The 17,612-nt window shown below is 44.1% G+C and overlaps 1 protein-coding gene across 6 annotated transcripts in view; it reads left to right on the top strand.

Annotated features, from left to right (window-relative positions):
- HPS4 (HPS4 biogenesis of lysosomal organelles complex 3 subunit 2) overlaps positions 1-17,612 on the top strand; it is a 31,856-nt gene that overhangs the window by 215 nt on the left and 14,029 nt on the right. For all 6 annotated transcript variants that reach the window (XM_009234207.4, XM_054542949.2, XM_054542950.2 and 3 more), the window contains 8 exon segments: positions 1,434-1,954; positions 4,315-4,405; positions 6,540-6,683; positions 10,749-10,856; positions 11,269-11,385; positions 12,876-12,970; positions 15,098-15,170; positions 17,463-17,499. In XM_009234207.4, the coding sequence (XP_009232482.3) occupies positions 1,914-1,954; positions 4,315-4,405; positions 6,540-6,683; positions 10,749-10,856; positions 11,269-11,385; positions 12,876-12,970; positions 15,098-15,170; positions 17,463-17,499 (706 nt within the window). In that variant the 5' untranslated portion in view covers positions 1,434-1,913.

The raw sequence follows: 17,612 nt of genomic DNA, 5'->3' as shown, positions 1-17,612 counted from the left end.
GTGGGTGGGCGGCGCTCGAAGCGCGGGGATACCGAGGGGCGGGCCCCGAGCCTAGAGCGTGACCCGACCCCGCCTGATCCTTAGGCCTTCGCCCACTATTTCCCAGTCCCCTGGAGCTGGGGCCAGACACCGCGCAGCCCTAGTGCTGTTACCAATCGCTGCCTGCGCCCCGGGGGCTGTGCCCAGCAGCTTCCTGCCCCTTTTCCAGCCATTAGCGTCCGTTTTCCAGCCCTGCTGCTCCAGTGAGGCCCCTTGCCACAGCACTATCACCAGCCCCTGCCCCGGGTTGTTACTATCACTTTCCAGGCTACCAGATCCTTTTCTGCTCACGTTCCGACGTCTGTTCCTACGCCAGGGCCATTATTGGTCTCTTCTGGACCTTTCAGAGATAAGAGAGGACCTCGGTAGTGTAGGGCCCAGTCCTCTGGGAACAAGGGATGGGGAGTTTTAGGCTGCTGTCCTTGGTTCCAGGAACAGAGATACCCCCTCCACAGGCACCTAAATATGCTCCATAGAATATAATGAGTATGGTCCTATGGAGGCCCAATCCAAAATATCTAGAGCTGAGAAGAGAGAGAGATTTTACAGGCCGTCAAATATTCAATGGGGGTCGTCTCTAGAGACTTTTAACAAACTGTGTTGTGTACCCGCAGATTGCAGAATGGTGAGCAAGCATTTGAGACCATGTTGCTAGAGCATTAAGCTTGGAGAAAGTGACAGTAAGAATTAGACAATAGTTCTGAAGTGACCAAGAGGTTGTCACATGGAATAATTAGACCTTGTTTTGTGTTTTCCTGCAGAGCGTTATCCAGACTAGCGAGTGGGAGGCAGGTGTAAAATATGGAACGCAGATTTTAGTTTGTTGGAAGGAGAAATGTAACGTAGTGAACCACGTATCTCTGGAGGGTGTAAAGTAGAGACAGCCAAGGTAATTTTTGGAAAAGAGTGCAGGAGAGTAGAGTAAACGATGCCAGGGTTCCTTCCGACTCTGAAATTCCATGATACACTGAGCTGTCTTTCTCTTGTGGAAGTTTGAAAGCCATTTGATAAAGTTCTCTTCATTTTTTAGAAACTTGCCCCGCTCTGGAATTCTGCATGTTCAGGTTACTTTTGGACTGTCAAGATGACAGTTCCTTAATTTGGGTTCCATTATTACCACAGCAACTGGTTTATTTGTATAGCTGTCCACACCTAGAGCATTTTCACGCTATCATTTGATTTTATCTTCTGCGAAGCTTGTGGTGTGTTTCCCTTAACTGTTCGAGAAACTAAAGCCCTTACTCTGAAGTCTCTGCAGGCCTCCCTCTTTGATTTTGAAGCATGATTGTCACCCTCACAGAAAGCTCTTTTGAAATATACCATTCGTTTAATCCTGCTGGGTCACATGCTCTCTCACGAGTTTCTGAAATATCTATTCCTTGTGTTTATTTCAGAGCCAAGGCACTGATGTTTGAACTGGAAACTTCAAAACTTTTAATAAGAGTCTTCAGGATGGGTTTGAACTAGACAAGCTAGAAATTTCTTCAGAACACCAGCTCTAGCATGCATCTCCCACTTTTGGCTTTCCTGGAGAGGAGCTTGAAGAGGTGGTTCTGCAGACAGCCACAGTGACCCTCAGGAAACCAGAGGAATGGATTTGACTTTTCTGCTAGGATTCTCTTTGTTATCGTTTCTCCCTGAGTTGTAAGAGGCATCGAAATATACATGAAACTGAAGAACCTGCAAGGAAGGGAAGTGGCACTTTCCATGCTGAGTGAAAACTAACCAAGTGGCAGTTGTGACTGAAAACACTGCAACCTACCACGTCCGGATTCACTGGATTGGGGGATAGAGGAACGGTCACAGCTAGGGAGAAGGAAGTGATACTGGAAAAGAAAACCTAAATGAAGAGAATGAGGATGACTGCAAAGTAGATGGCCACCTCTACCTCCACAGAGACAAAGTCAGCCTCGTGGTGAGTAGCAAGGCCTGCCATGGCATAGCTTTTGCTGGGCTGTTGGATAGAGTTTTGGGGTTAATTGAAAATCCCCAGCCAGATGGTGTTAATTTTATTAACATAACAATAAAAATGCCATTTTCCTCAGAGCAGCTGAATCAAGCACATGAGCCATTTCTCTCCAAAGCTAACGTGTTTTAACCTTGCAAGCCTCTCCCAGTGTTTGAATGAGTCTGGCATTGCTGGGAGATTGTAGAAAAGATAGCCACAGCCTGATCATGCAGCCAGCTTTGATGATAATGTGAATATTGTAGTCTTCAATTTGCAGAGATGAGGTATGGTTGCATTTGAGAATTACACCACGATAAGAGGTTTGGCCAGACTGGGTATTGAAGGGTATTACTCAATGTCTGTCTGAAACCCTGTTCCCTTCTCAACCCTAAATGCGTTAATCCTTTCCCATAATTAGGTTTAGCAAACATCAGTCTTGGAGGAGATGAAGGTGAAAAGCAGGTTTAGCTAGAATTAGCAGGATTTAGTGACTGATTATTTATGTGGAAGTCAAAAAGATGGAGCGGTTCAAAATGACACTCAAGTTTTCTTTCGTGTGCCCATACAAGCAGGGATGCTTTTCACCAAGAGAACGTGGGGACAGGGGAGGATGGGGTGCACATGGAGTTTCTGAGTTGGCTTTGAAACTTTTTTGAGGCTTTTTGATCTGAGCTTACCCTGCAGCCAGTTGTACATCCAGCCTTAGGTATTGGGAAAGTGGACAGTGCCAGAGACCAAGTTAGTGCTTTATTTATTTATTTATTTTTGAGACAGGGTCTTGCTCTGTCCTCCAGGCCAGAGTGCAGTGGCATGATCTCAGGTCACTGTAGCCTCAATCACCCAGGCTCAAGTGATCCTCCTACCTCAGCATCCCAAGTAACTGGGACCACAGGCACATCCCACCATGCCTGGCTAATTTTGTCTATTTTTTGTGGAGATGGGGTTTTACCATGTTGCCCAGGGTAATCTCGAACTCCTGAGCTCAAGCAGTCCTCCTGCCTAGGCCTCTCAAAGTGCTGGAATTATAGGTGTGAGTCACTGTGCCCAGCCAAGTTGGTGCTTTTTCATCAGGAAGGCAGGGTGGGAGCCATGGAGGGAGGCCTCAGAGAGGGCATAGATCCAGGGAAGAGAGCAGATGACACATTGGTCCCATTGCTTCTTCATGCTATAGCCTCATAAGTGTGTTCTCAGAGACTTAGAAGTAAAACAGGTCCAGCCAGGCGCAGTGGCTCACACCTGTAATTCCAGCACTTTGGGAGGCCAGGGCAGGATTATTTGAGTCCAGGAATTTGAGACCAGCCTGGGCAATATAGTGAGACTCGTTTCTACAAAAAATTTTTAAAAAAGTAGCCGAGCATGGTGGCACACTCCTGTAGTCCCATCTACTTGAGAGGCTGAGGCGGGAGGATGGCTTGAGCCTGGGAGATTGAGTTTGCACTGAACCGCAATCGCACCACTGCACTCCAGCCTACAGGGCTACAGAGTGAGACCCTGTAAAAACAAAACAAAATTGAGGCCCGGCCTTTGAGGTGTTTGTTTTATGGTCTTAAAGAGGTAATCAGATAATAACATTACATAATACAGTTATACTGCAGTGTAGTCTCTAAGTCTTTGGGGAAGAACAAAGGGTCATGGAAATTCAGAACAAAGATATATCTCTGGGCTGAGGGAATCAGGAGACGGTTAATGAGGAAGTGTGCTTGAGTGATACTTGGTGAGGTTTGGCATGGTAGAGAGGAGTTCAGAGTTTCTCTCTAAATTCTCATAGGTCCCTGTTTTTTCCCCGTTACGGACTTATGGACTCACTGTCCTGCATTGAAACTGCGTGTTTGCTCAGCAACCGCAGAGCACACTGTGGGCCCTCAGTAAATGTTTAAGTGAATGCATGAATTCCTGGTAGAAGGGCTGTTTCTGGAAATCTTTGTGCTCAGCACTTATGAGGAGTGCATCTAATACATCCCTAACTTATTTTGTTATCAGAGCCTTAAAAGACAGTGTATCAGACCATGTGGTTGTATAGTTAAGGTTCAGTGTTTCAAATAAGAGCAGTCATTGTGGGCGCCTCATTTTTTTTTCTAGCTACTTGTGTCTTCTCCAGCAGATGGTCTAACGGCTGGATAGAGGCATATTTTTAGTTTGAATTTCCTGCGCTTACAGAATGGTTTTATCTAATTTGTAGCTACTGGGGTTCTTTCTTCTCTGGGGCCACCTGAAGGCTTTCAAACACAGTAATGAGCCCTCCTCGGTCTGGGAAACAGGAAGCTGTGTTTTAAATGCTGTGATCACTGGATTAAAGGAAACATGGCTCCACTCTGTTCTCTTGCCAGGTGGAATTATTTTTTTCTTTATGATGGTTCCAAGGTAAAGGAAGAAGGCGATCCAACAAGAGCTGGCATTTGTTACTTTTATCCTTCCCAGGTAAGCCACGCAACAATTTTATTGTTCAGTGAGGATCCCAGTGCCTCCAAGTGGTGACTTTTCAAAAGTATAGGGTTTACATTAGGACAGTTTGGCTAATCCAGACAATGACATTTCTACTGTCTTATTCTTAGTTGTACTATTTCTTGTTGTTCTGGTCTTAAAATTTCCAGGCAGCTCAGCACTTTTATTGTCTTTAGCTTTCTATTTCCATCATGATTTTTGTCTGCCTCCCTCTACCCCCAATTTTTTGATCAGCTCGGTTTTTAAAAGTTAGTATTCGGCTGGGCACGGTGGCTTACGCCTGCAATCCCAGCTCTTTGGGAGGCTGAGGTGGATGGATCACCTGAGGTCAGGAGTTTGAGACCAGCCTGGCCAGCATGATGAAACCCTGTCTGTACTAAAAATCCCAAAATTAGCTGGGCGTGGTGGCATGCCCCTGTAATCCCAGCTACTTGGGAGGCTGAGGCACAAGAATCGCTTGAATCCGGGAGGCAGAGGTTGCAGTGAGCAGAGACCACGCCATTGCACAGCAGCCTGGGCAATGAGAGCAAAACTCTGTCTCAAAAAAATAAATAAGTAAGTTTGTATTCAAACATATACAAAAACAGAGAGACAAGTATCATGAACCCTCATATGCCATCAGTAGCTTCAACAATTATCAATACTTTGCCAATTTTTTTGTTTGTTTGTTTGTTGGTTTGAGACGGAGTCTCACTCTGTCGCCCAGGGTGGAGTGCAGTGGCGTGATCTCTGCTCACTGCATGCTCCACTTCCTAGGTTCATGCCATTCTCCTGCCTCAACCTCCTGAGTAGTTGGGACTACAAGCGCCCGCTACCACGCCCGGCTAATTTTTGTATTTTTAGTACAGACGGGGTTTTACCGTGTTAGCCAGGATCGTTTCGATCTCCTGACCTCGTGATCCACCCGCCTCGGCCTCCCAAAGTGCTGGGATTACAGGCGTGAGCCACCGCGCCCGGCAATACTTTGCCTATTTTATATGACCTATCTGAACCTCCTCTTCTCTCTCTTTTTTTTTTCCTGGAGCAAATTCTAGATATTGCGTCATCTCACCAGTATCAAGCAACATCTCTAACTGAAAAGGGCATTATTTTGAACATTACCACACCTAACGAAAGTTACAGTAATTAGTAACAGTAATTCCTTAATATTACCTGATACCCAGACTGTATTCAAATTTTGCCTTATTGTCTTGGATATTACTTACTCTGCTCTTCCTTTCTTCCATGCACCCATACTTCCATCCTTCCATTTCTGTTTCTTTTTCCTAATAAGGATCCAAACCGCATCCACATATTCTATTTGGTTATTTTGTATTTTAAGTCCTTTTAATAACAGTCCTCACCCAGCCACTCATCTTTTCCCCCCACCATGCCATTGAATTATTGAAGAAACCAGGTCATATGTGTAGTAGAGTGTTAGAATGTCCCACACTCTAGATTTGGCTGATTTGTTCCTCATGGTGGTGTCATTTAATGTCTCCTACCCACTGTATTTCCTTTACATTAGTAGTAAGATCTAGAGTCTTGGTTAGGTTCAAGCTCAGTTTTCTAGGTAAGAATTCTTCATGGGTGGTGTGTACATTTCCTGTGCATCCCATACTGTCTGGCTGTCCTGTGCTTTAGTTAAGGCTAAGGTTGATTAGGAGATTCTGTATATTCCCTCCTGTGACTGTGCTCTGACATGGATAGTTGGGGTTAATCTGCGTCCCTCTGGCCACTCTGTATGGGGGATTTGAGTAGGAGTGAAAGGCTCATGCTTCTGCTAAGCATATGCCTATAATACTAGCAGCAGAAATGCAGTTCTGTGCAATCATCTCATGTGTTCCTGCTGGGTGTTCTCTTAGGGTTCATTCCTCTCAGGTAGGGGTTGGCAAACTTTGTAAAGGGCCAGACAGTAAATATTTTAGGCTTTGCAAGGCATGTAAGGTCTCAATCACATGTTCTTCTTTGTTGTAACCTTTAAAAAGTATAAGAACCATTTTTAGCTTACAGCCCATAGGAAAACAGGCAACAGACTGGATTTGGCTTGCAGGCTTTAGTATGCCATAAGAAATGACTTAAGAGTTCAAGAATTTCAGCTTCCTATCTGGAATGTGCTCCTTTCCCACAGACCCTGCTTGACCAACAGGAGTTGCTTTGTGGACAGATTGCTGGAGTTGTCCGCTGTGTTTCTGACATTTCTGACTCTCCTCCTACTCTTGTTCGTCTGAGAAAACTGAAGTTTGCCGTAAAAGTTGATGGAGATTACCTTTGGGTAAGTTGAATGGCAGAATCAGTGCTGAAGTGTTGCAATGATAAGTTTAGGAAGTTATGTTGTTTCTGAGTCTTGAATTTAGAATTATCTGCCCCCCCACCCCCGCCACCTCATCCATGTACTGTGTTTAGTAATCACCCTTGCTTCCTGTGGTACTCTCTGCAGGTTCTCATCATCGAGTGCTTTCCAAAACATTTCTAACATATCCTGCATTGCACACAGCTGGTTTCTCTTTTTCTTTCAAAGACTTAGGCCAACTTGTGGAAATTCTGTTTACTCTGTGTTGTAAATTGAGTTTTTATCATCATCTTTTCTTCTCCATGCTCTCTACACTTACTGGGTAAGTGACCCAGAAAAAACACTGATAGATATGTGTTAGATTTTAGAGAACCCATTAAAAAAAAAAAAAAAAGATTATTGCTTGAGTCCAGGAGTTCGATATCAGCCTGGGCAACCTAGTAAGACCCCCGTCTCTACAAAAAATATTAAAAAATTAACCAGGTGTGGTGGCTCATGTCTGTGGTCTTAGCTACTGGGGAGGCTGAGGGGAGGATTGCTTGAGCCTAGGAGTTTCAGGCTGCAGTGAGCCATGATTGCCACTGCACTCTAGCCTAGGCAACAGAGTGAGACCCTGTCTTAAAAAAAAAAAAAAAAGAATAAAAATCATTCCTTTACATTCTAATAGTAGCATATAATCTAAAGTGCTGTTTCCCATGGCTACATTTATTTTAAGGCTTTCTGAGGTAAAGGGATGCTTAAGTGTGGGATGCTATATTCAACTTTGTAGGTATTATTTCCAACATTTTATTATGAAAATTTTTAAAACTACTTAACAGTTGAATTTTACAGTAAATACTCATATACCTCCTCAATTCTACAATTAGCATTTTATTATAGTTGTTTTATTACCTATCTATTCATTCCTTTATCCTCCCATTAATTCAAATTATTTTTATTTTATTTTATTGAGACAGGGTCTCAATCTGTTGCCCAGGCTGGAGTGCCAAGGTGTGACCTTGGTTTACTGCAACCTCTGCCTCCCAGGCTCAAACGATCCTCCCATCTCAGCCTCCTGAGTTGCTAGGACCGCAGGCATGCACCACCATGCCCAGCTAATTTTTTAAAATTTTTTCTAGAGGCAGGGTTTCACCATGTTGCTCAGGCTGGTCTTGAACTCCTCAGCTCAAGGAATCCTCCCGCCTTGGCCTCCCAAAGTGCTGGGATTACAGGCACGAGACACTGTAACCCAGCCCCAAATTATTTTGTTACAATTTTCAAAGTAAGTTGCACACATTAGTGTACTCTCCACGCAGATACTCTATCATGCATATCATCAACTAAAATTTAATGTTTGGGGCCGAGTGCTGTGGCTCAGGCCTGTAATCCCAGCACTTTGGGAGGCCAAGACGGTCGGATCACCTGAGGTCAGGAGTTCAAGACCAGCCTGACCAACATGGAGAAACCCTGTCTGTACTAAAAATACAAAATTAGCCAGGTGTGGTGGCACATGCCTGTAATCCCAGCTACTCGGGAGGCTGAGGCAGGAGACTCGCTTGAACCCGGGAGGCAGAGGTTGCAGTGAGCTGAGATCGCGCCATTGCACTACAGCCTGAAAAGTGAAACTCCATCTCAAAAAAAAAAAGGAAATTTAATGTTTGTTTGTGGTTACATTACATGCTTTACAGGCATCTGTCTTGCCACTTAACACTTGTGAAATTCGTTCATGTTGTTGCATCCATCAGCATTCATTCCATTTTATTATCAAACAGTATTCTGTTGTCTGAATATATCACAATCTGTTCTTCTTTTGATGGACATCTGAACTGTGTCCAGTTGGGGATATTAAGGATAAGGCTTCTGGGAACATTCCTATACAAGTATTTTGGTGAACACATGTTTTCATCTCTCCTGGGTAAATATCCAGTCCTGGAATTGCTGGGTCATAGAGTGGGTGTATGTTGGACTTTATAGGAAACTGTTAGACCTTTTCCTTCAGTGGTTGTACCATTTTACATTTCTACCAAGAATGTATGAGAATTCCAGTTACTCCACATCCTCATCAGCATTGAGATTGACAGTCTGTTCATCTTAGCCATTCTGCTGGATGTGCAGTGGTATGTTATTGTGGTTTTAGTCTTCACTTCCCTAATGACTAATGATAGTGAGGCCTTTTCATGTGCTTAATGACCACTTGAATATCTTCCTTTATGAAGTGTCCATTCAAAGCCCTGCCCATTTTTTAAATTGGGTTTTATTTTTTTAATTGAATTGTAGTTCTTTTTATATCCTAGATACCAGCTCTTTGTCAGATACATCTTTTTAAAATAATTTCTCCCAGTTTGTGCCATGCCTATTTTCCTGTTGTCTTTTGATTAGCAGAAATTTTTCATTTTAATGAAGTCTAACTTATCAATTTTATCTTTTTATGGTTATTGCTTTCTGTGTCTTGCCTGAAAAAAACCACTGCCTACTCCATTGGAGGAGATAGTCTCCCTTTTTTATTTTTGTAAGAATTTGATAGTTTTAGCTTTTAAATTTAGATCTGTAATCCACTTTGGGTTAATATTTGTGAATGGTGTGAATAGAGGTCAAGGATCTTTTTTTTTTTTTTCCATCTGGATAACCAGTTCTTCCAGCATCATTGTTGAAAACATTTTCCTTTCCCTATTGGATTTCCCTTTGGTTCCTTTGCCAAAGATCAGATGACCATTTAAGCTTGGGTCTATTTCTGGACTCTCTTCGGCTTTTCCGCAGATCTGTTTGAAGATTCTGTGTGAGTACCACACTGTCTTGATTTCTATAGCTTTATAGTAAGTCTTGAAACCAGATAGTATAAGTCCTCCAACCTTATTCTTTCTCAAGATAGCTTTGGATATTTCAGGTTCTTTGTGTTTTCATTGTACAATCAGTTTGTCGGTTTCTGAAGAAAAGCTGGTGGGATTATGATTGGAATTGCATTCAGTCTGTTCATCAATTGGAAGAATTGAACACTTCTTACATGCCAGACTGTTGTAAGCTCTGGATTACATCTGGGAACAAAGCAAAGATCCTTGTGCTTCTGTAGCTTACATTCAGAGGAAATTTTTGTTTATTTGTTTTCTGTCAGGGTTTATTAGTTTAAATATCTGATAATTCTCTTAGGACAGATTCCTAGAAGTAGAATTACTACATCAAGTAATAGGAACTTTTTCAGGCTCTTTAAACATATGACCAGATTACTTTCTAACTCAGCAAGTACTTTTTTTTTTTTGAGACGGAGTCTCGCTCTGTTGCCAGGCTGGAGTGCAGTAGCGCAATCTCGGCTGGCTGCAACCTCTGTCTCCCAGGTTCAAGCGATTCTCCTGTCTCAGCCTCCTGAGTAGCTGGGACTACAGGCGCATACCACCACGCCCAGTATTTTTAGTAGAGACGGGGTTTCACCCTGTTGGTCAGGATGGTCTCGATCTCTTGACCTCGTGATCCACTCGTCTCAACCTCCCAAAGTGCTGGGATTACAGGCGTGAGCCACCGTGCCTGGCAAAGTATTTATCTTCTGTGGAACTAACCACTACGCTCAGCATTTTGGAGCTCTAGGACTGGGAAGACTGCGGTCAGTTCTTGCTCTTAAAGCACTCTATCCAGCTGGAGAGACATGATGGCCATTCATGAAGGAGTTTGAATCCTGTCCATCGTTTGTAATGGAATCCAGATTAAACATCTACTGTCCAAATAACAGTCCTAACAATGCAAGGGTCAGAAAAAGGTCAGCATTATTGGCTCGAGGTAATAGAACAGACCTCATGGAGATACTGAAATCGGTGGTGGGCACTGAAGGTTATGAGTAAGTTCTGGGGAAATGAACAATAAGGAAGAGGACATTTGAGATTGGACAAAATGAATTGAGGTACAGAACTTACTTGTCCGTGGAGATTAACTTGGCCAGAATGGAGGGTGTGGACTCAGGGACAATAGATCAATTTCAATGGGCCAGTGAAGTCAGGTAATTGAGAGCCCTGGATGCCAGGATTCTGGGTTTGGACTCAAAGAGAAGGAAAATGCTTGTCTTCCTGGTTTCTGTCTTTACAGGTGCTGGGCTGTGCTGTGGAGCTCCCTGATGTCAGCTGCAAGCGGTTTCTGGATCAGCTAATTGGATTCTTTAATTTTTACAATGGACCTGTTTCCCTAGCTTATGGGGTACGAGTATGGGGTTGAGGAGTCTTACATTGGGCTTCTTTATAAAAACCGATATTGCCAGAATGCAGCACTTACTCCGGGCTCTTGTGTACTTCATATAAACACATTGTGTCTGGGGACAAGGTCAGGAGCTCTGGGAGCCCCTCATATGCTTTTGGGCCTAGTGGCATAGGTCACATTTATTCCAAATGTTTATCCCTGTCTCCTCCCTGGGATGTTTAGAAAGCGCAGGCCCTGCTTGTCACCCCCATGCGGCGGGTGCTGTGGATCCGTGATGGGGTAGGTTTAAAACAGGTCCTCCCTTGCGGTCAGTTTCCTGTGTGAGGAACAATTTTTGAGGTAGTTGGGACTCCAGCCAAAGAGTCTGTCCCTCAAAATCTCAGATATTGACCTGAGGCTCTTTCTGTTTTAGAATTGTTCTCAGGAAGAACTGAGCACGGAGTGGGACACCTTCATCGAACAAATTCTGAAAAACACCAGTGATCTGCATAAGATTTTCAATTCCCTCTGGAACTTGGACCAAACTAAAGTAACATTTTCATCCTCCTTATTCATTTTATATGTAAGACTAGGGCTTCTGGATACTTTTTTAATATTCCTGAAGTGAACTATATCTGGAAAAGTGAGTAGAATGTCACTTCTCAGGCAGGGCCATGACACGGCAGGTCACCTCTCAGCCTCATCTCCCTTATCCAAAGAATGGTGTCAGCATACCTGCCTTCTAGAACTGTTTTGGTGATCAAGTGAAGCAGTACCTCAAATGACACCAAGTAGATGCTCAGTAAAGGGAATTATTATTTTGTTCATGCCTCAGAAGTGTTGAACTCAGTAATCTGAAGGCTGCCTCTCTTGATATTGACATTGTATGATCTAGTTATTCTCAGCATCAAAAATGCCCAGCATGAACATTTCAAAAACAAGGTTGCTGTCTTTGAGAGAGAATGGTTGGAAACTGTTTTTGTATCTCTGAGCCGCTCCGTTTGCGGTTGGCACTCAGTGAAACCTAGGCTGCTTGTGTGGCTGGCCTGACCACCTGTGCTGCCCCATTAAGAGCTAGCTACCTGAGCCCTGACTCACAGCCCTCTCTTGTGTCTCACTGTGATAGTAAATAGTGTCCCTGTAGCAGGGGTGTGGTGCTGTGACTCAGCCTTCACAGAGCATGACTCCACCAGACATGGGGAAGGGTTTTCCCTGCTCCAGTCTGGAAAACTTCCTGTAGCTGGCCCCAAAGCTTTATAGAATGGCTGGCTGGGATGGCACAGTCTTGAGGCTATGAAGAATAAACTTCTTAATGTGTCAGCAGCTCCAGAGGCTCCATTAACACTAGTTCTAACAGCTGGTGGATACTTACTGGTTCTAGCTGGCAGGTGGAAGTCTGAGGAGGCTGCTGGTTATTGCTGGCTCTTCCTGACCAGGTCCAGATGCTTTTCTTGTATTTTTAGGGACTTCTAGGCCCCTGACTCCATACAAGGAATGTGGAACTGAGGCATATTTCCCTGAGTGAAAGAGCATGATGTTTTCATTTTATGTGGTGGAATACAGTCATGGAACCTGGTCAGACATCAAGCCACCTGTATCACCATGGGGATTGTGCTTCAGAAGGAAGGTGGAGGATAGGGTAGGTGGGTTTCACCTGGTACCATGACATGTATTTATAGGATACACCCTCCTCTTCTGCTGCCGTCAGGTCTTAGCATTGTCAGGGTAGATAGTCAGGGTCTCCCAGGCCATCTACTTTGACCCCTTTGAACAGCCATATGCCATATTTGCTGCACCTTCTAGCTTCTGGACAGGCCACCTTGTTCTAAGAATTTGGCATTTAGTGGTATCAACAGTTCTGAGTATAGAGAGGTAGAATAGTCCCAAGCCATGGCACAGCTTTCACTGTGTGACGCATTCTCCTTTTCCAGGCTTTGAGCTACACCCTGTCCAGCTGTTCTGTACAACCCTTTCCCCTTTTCTCCCTTCCTAATTGTGAGCATGCTGATGGGTGGGCATGATGCCTCTTGCCCTGCACAGGTGGAGCCCCTGTTGTTGCTGAAGGCAGCCCGCATTCTGCAGACCTGCCAGCGCTCGCCTCACATTCTTGCTGGCTGCATCCTCTATAAAGGACTGTGAGTAACTCCAGACCCCTCTCCTCCAGCCCCATTCCCCTGCTGCACAACTGCCCATCAGCCACCTCCAGATCACAGCGGGGAGTCCAGTCTCTGGCCAGTTCCAAGTGGGCTGGTTTGGCAAATATCAGGTAGTTTAGATTTGACTTAGTTTAGAAAGACAGGTGTGTACCTGTCTTTGAGCAAAGCTGAGAAATTGGAAATAGTTGTGTTCAGAAAAGAGTTAAGAATGTACAAGGAATCCCTATAATTCTCAGTATGGAGCATGCTGGAATAGTTGTCAGTCTGCAAAATGCTAATGCAGAGTCCCCAGCGTTGCCAGCAGCCAGCACTGTAAGTCAAGAGGCATGGAAGGGGCCTGCTATGACCCTCCTCCTGCTGCCCAGAGACCCTGGTGTGCTTGCCTCAGTTCAGCTCTGCAAAGCAGCTTTACAGGCCCTTATCCAGCTGCCTTCCAGCCTCTTGGCTGGGCCTGTGTCTTGGTTGGCCTCTGAGAACTCACTGCACTTCTTCACGTAGTTGGAGGGCTTCTTCATGAATCTGAGTGCCCAAGAGCCACTCTAGGTAATCTAAGGCCTCTCTCCTCATGGAGGGTTTGCTGTCACAGCCCAGGGCAAGCAGGGCGATTGCGCTGTGTCCGGAGCTTCCTGAGGAGCAGGCGACTACTGTGCAACTGGAGAAGCACTCAGGCTCTCGCAGGGGCCCTTGGGCCAGACAGGCTGGGCCCCAGATCCTGCCTTCTTTTGCCAGCCATGCAGTCTTGGGCAAGTTGCTTAGCCTCAATTTTCTCTTCTGGGAAATAGACATCCCTTGTGAAGAATGAAATGAGATGACAGATGTGGAAGAACCGAGCATAGACCCTGGTGGGCTTTGCACTCTTCTTCCTTGCCCCAGTTCTTATCATGATGGTTCTGAATCAGCTGTGGGACTTCCAAGTTCGTCAGCGACATACCCACCAAAGAGAGTATTTTTTTCCCCTCTTCTCATTTTGCATTTCTTAAATGTATATGTGTATATATATATATATATATATATATTTCTTTTTTGTAGGGACGAGGTCTTGCTATGTTGCCCAGGCTGGTCTCAAACACCTGGCTTCAAGCGATCCTCAGCTTCCCAAACTGCTTGGATTATAGGCATGAGCCACTGCACCCAGCCTGTATTTAAATTATACAGCTAATACATGAATACATTTTCACTGTAAAGAAATCAATCAATAGAGGAACACACAGAGCCCCCCTTCTTTCTTCACTGTTTTTGTTTGTTTGTTTGTTTGTTTGTTTTTGAGACACAGTCTTGCTTTGTTGCCCAGGCTGTAGTGCAGTGGCATAAACACAGCTTACTACAGCCTCGACCTCTTGGACTCAAGTGATCCTCCCACCTCAGCCTCCCACCTCAGCCTCCCATGTAGCTGGGACAACAAGCACTTGCTGCCACACCTGGCCAAGTTTTTGATTTTTTTTTTTTTTTTTGTAGAGATGGGGTCTCACTATGTTGCTCATGGAGGTCTCAAACTCCTAAGCTCAAGTTATTCTCCCACCTCAGCCTCCCAAAGTGCTGTGATTGCAGGAGTAAGCCACTGTGCCCACCGTCTCCCTCACCCTTAATCTGTCCTCACCATTGGCAGTTTGGTGGGCATCTTGCTCTTTCTGTGTGTTTGTCCCCACCAGTACATATATGCGTATATTGATTTTATTTTTGCTATCTCCTTAAATAGGGTCACATGGTTTCTCAATGCATATAGTGAAGATTTCTTTACCGGTTCATATGGGTCCACCTCATTCTTATGAGGGCTGCATACTTTTTGGGATTCTGGCTGTGTTGTGCTTTACTGTCTTGTTGATGAACATTTTGATGGTTTACTCATTTTTAATTGTTTTTACCATTCTCCCTGTAATGAACATTCTTATGCATACATCTTGGTACAAGCTGAGTCAAAGGGTTTGGATATTTTAAATGTTGGTGGGAACTGCCGGAGTGCCCTCTGTAAGGGTTTTACCAGTTGAAACTCCTACCAGCCAAGTACCCAAGATCTTTGTCAATACAGGCTGTTAGGCACCTTTAAAATTCGGAGTGTTTTGGTGTATTTCTTCTCATGGTGTTCTTGTTCTGTGTGTGACCTCCTAGGATTGTCAGCACCCAGCTCCCGCCCTCCCTCACCGCCAAGGTCCTGCTTCACCGAACAGCACCTCAGGAGCAGGTATTGTAAAGTCCACCCACCTGGCTGGACGGCATCCCCCAGAGCACCGGTCACTGAGCCTGAGGCTGGAGGGATCAGGGGCAGAGGCCGTGGAGCAGTTGTTTCACTTGGTGTTGTCAGGACCCCGAGTCCTCCAATGTCATCCTCCTCAATAGTGAAGCCATTGGCGTGGCTGAAAGAAAATGTTTTCTTCCATGAGCTAGGCGTGGATAGTTGTTTTTTCTTTGAACCAAGGAAATCTTGGTTGAATTCCACTTCCCATAAGAATTCGATGTCTCTTTATGTCAAAGAGATGTTAGACTTTTCAGAGACAGACTGTAAAGGATGTGTCTTTAGAAAGATTTAGGGGGTCGGGCACGGTGGTTCACACCTGTAATCCCAGCACTTTGGGTGGCTGAGGCAGGCAGATCACTTGAGGTCAGGAGTTCAAGACCAGCCTGGCCAACATGATGAAACCCCATCTCTATTTAAAATACAAAAATTAGCTGGGTGTGGTGGTGCACACCTGTAAATCCCAGCTACTTGGGAGGCTGAGGCAGGAGAATCGCTTGAACCTGGCAGGCAGAGGTTGAGGTGAGCCAAGATCGCGCTACTGCACTCCAGCCTGGGTAGCAAGAGTGAGACTCTGTCTCAAAAAATAAAAATAAAAAAAAAATAAAGAAAACAAACTTTTCTAAAATACTTCCATTTTATATTTATTTAATTGTTTTTATATTGAAAAAAAGTCATGCATGCTCATTGAGAATAAAATTGCCCGTCTTTGAACTGTACAGGGATAACCACTGCCAGCATCTGGCATATCTCCTTCCAGTCTTTTTTTTTGTTTTGTGTATGAAGCTATGGTTTCCAGTGTATCATGAGGCTCTCTTTTTACACATATTAGATGAACAGGCATATAAAATGCTGGTGGGGCTCTATTCAGCCTCCTCAGCCACTGTGGCTATAGGTGTCAATTTGAGCAGCCTTTCTGGGAAACACTTTGATAATGAGAACGTTAAGGATGCCCTTTATTTTTTTCCTAATAATTTGACTTCTAGGAATATATCTTAAGGAAATAATGTAACTGCTGAAAAAAAGTTATACTCAAAACTTGATCACAACAAGCTTTATGAAAGTGAAAAATCAGACAAAACTTGAATGCTTAAGGTAGGAGGTGGCAAATTATGGCCTGTGGGCCACCTGCCTACAAATGAAGTTTTATTTGGCTGCTTTTGAGCTATAATAGCAGAGCCGAGTAGGTGGGACAGAGACCATATGCCCTGCAAAGCCAAAAATATTTACTGTCTTGTCTTTTGCACAGAAAGTTTACTAATTACTGGTCTAAGGTAGGTAAATGATTAATTCACTCATATCACTTAAACCTTCATAAAATTTTAATCAGCCGTTTAAAATGGCCAAAAATGTTTTAATGGCAGGAATTGCATGTTACTGTTTTAAGCAGAAATATGAAAGTTTATATAGTGTGGCCTCAAAAGTATAAAAAATGCATAGGCTTAAGGAAAAAATACCTAACATTAATAGTACTAGCTTGGGGATGAGGGATTTTATGTGATTTTTTTTTTTCAACGCTTTGGCTAGAGTAAATTGAGGTTAGGCTTAGTAATCTAAAACATGGTTTTTTAAAAAATCACTAAAAAACGAAGAACACCATATCATTCTAAGATTGAAAGTCATTTTGGCTAGAAGAGCAGTTCTTGTTTGGTTTGGTTTGGTTTTGTTTTGGTGGGTTCTTTTGGAACCCTCAGATTGAGATGAGAGATGTTTTCATTTTTGAGAAAATCATCAGGTTTTAGGCCCTGATTGTGAACCAGAACAAACGAGAGATCTGGTATAGCATTTTGTTTAGGTCAAATCCTTTATAGTGAGAGTCACAGTACTTTGACATTTTTATTGTAATGGAATTTATGTGAATTCTACATCAGGGCTGTGGCATATGTGACTGTATTCTAGAATATGAGTTCCCCAAAGGTGTAAAAGAGAACACGAATCCTCAGTTTTATTCCCAGAAGGGAGAGAGACTGAGAAAATCAGAACGTAGAGTGTGATGTGAGTTTGGGTGGAGCTGCTGCCTTGCAGCCTGTGTGGGCCCAGGTTCTTGCTTCATCCCAGCCATAATGGGAGCCAGCAGCTTGGGGGAGCTTCTGTTCCATCTGCTTGGCTCTTAGCATGTGGTTGGGACAAGCTTTCTGGGCCTGGCTGTTTTATGAACAGATGGCACAGCAAATTCCTGATGGTTAGGTCAAGAGGAGAATGTGGTGCCCAGCGCCAACTTCTGTGTGTGTTTGTTTTCAGAGACTCCCTACGGGAGGGGATGCCCCGCAGGAACATGGTAAGTGGTGAGGCGCATGGTTGCCTCTTGAGAACGGCGGTCTTTTATGTTACCTATCCCTGTACAAGTTATGCGAAGGGCCAAGCCATCTGCATGTTTATTTCCTCTGCTCA

Source organism: Pongo abelii, chromosome 23, assembly GCF_028885655.2.
Source record: "Pongo abelii isolate AG06213 chromosome 23, NHGRI_mPonAbe1-v2.0_pri, whole genome shotgun sequence".
Lineage (NCBI taxonomy): Eukaryota > Metazoa > Chordata > Mammalia > Primates > Hominidae > Pongo > Pongo abelii.
The sequence above is the reverse complement of the archived record's forward strand: the minus strand, read 5'-3'. Positions and strand labels throughout refer to the sequence as shown.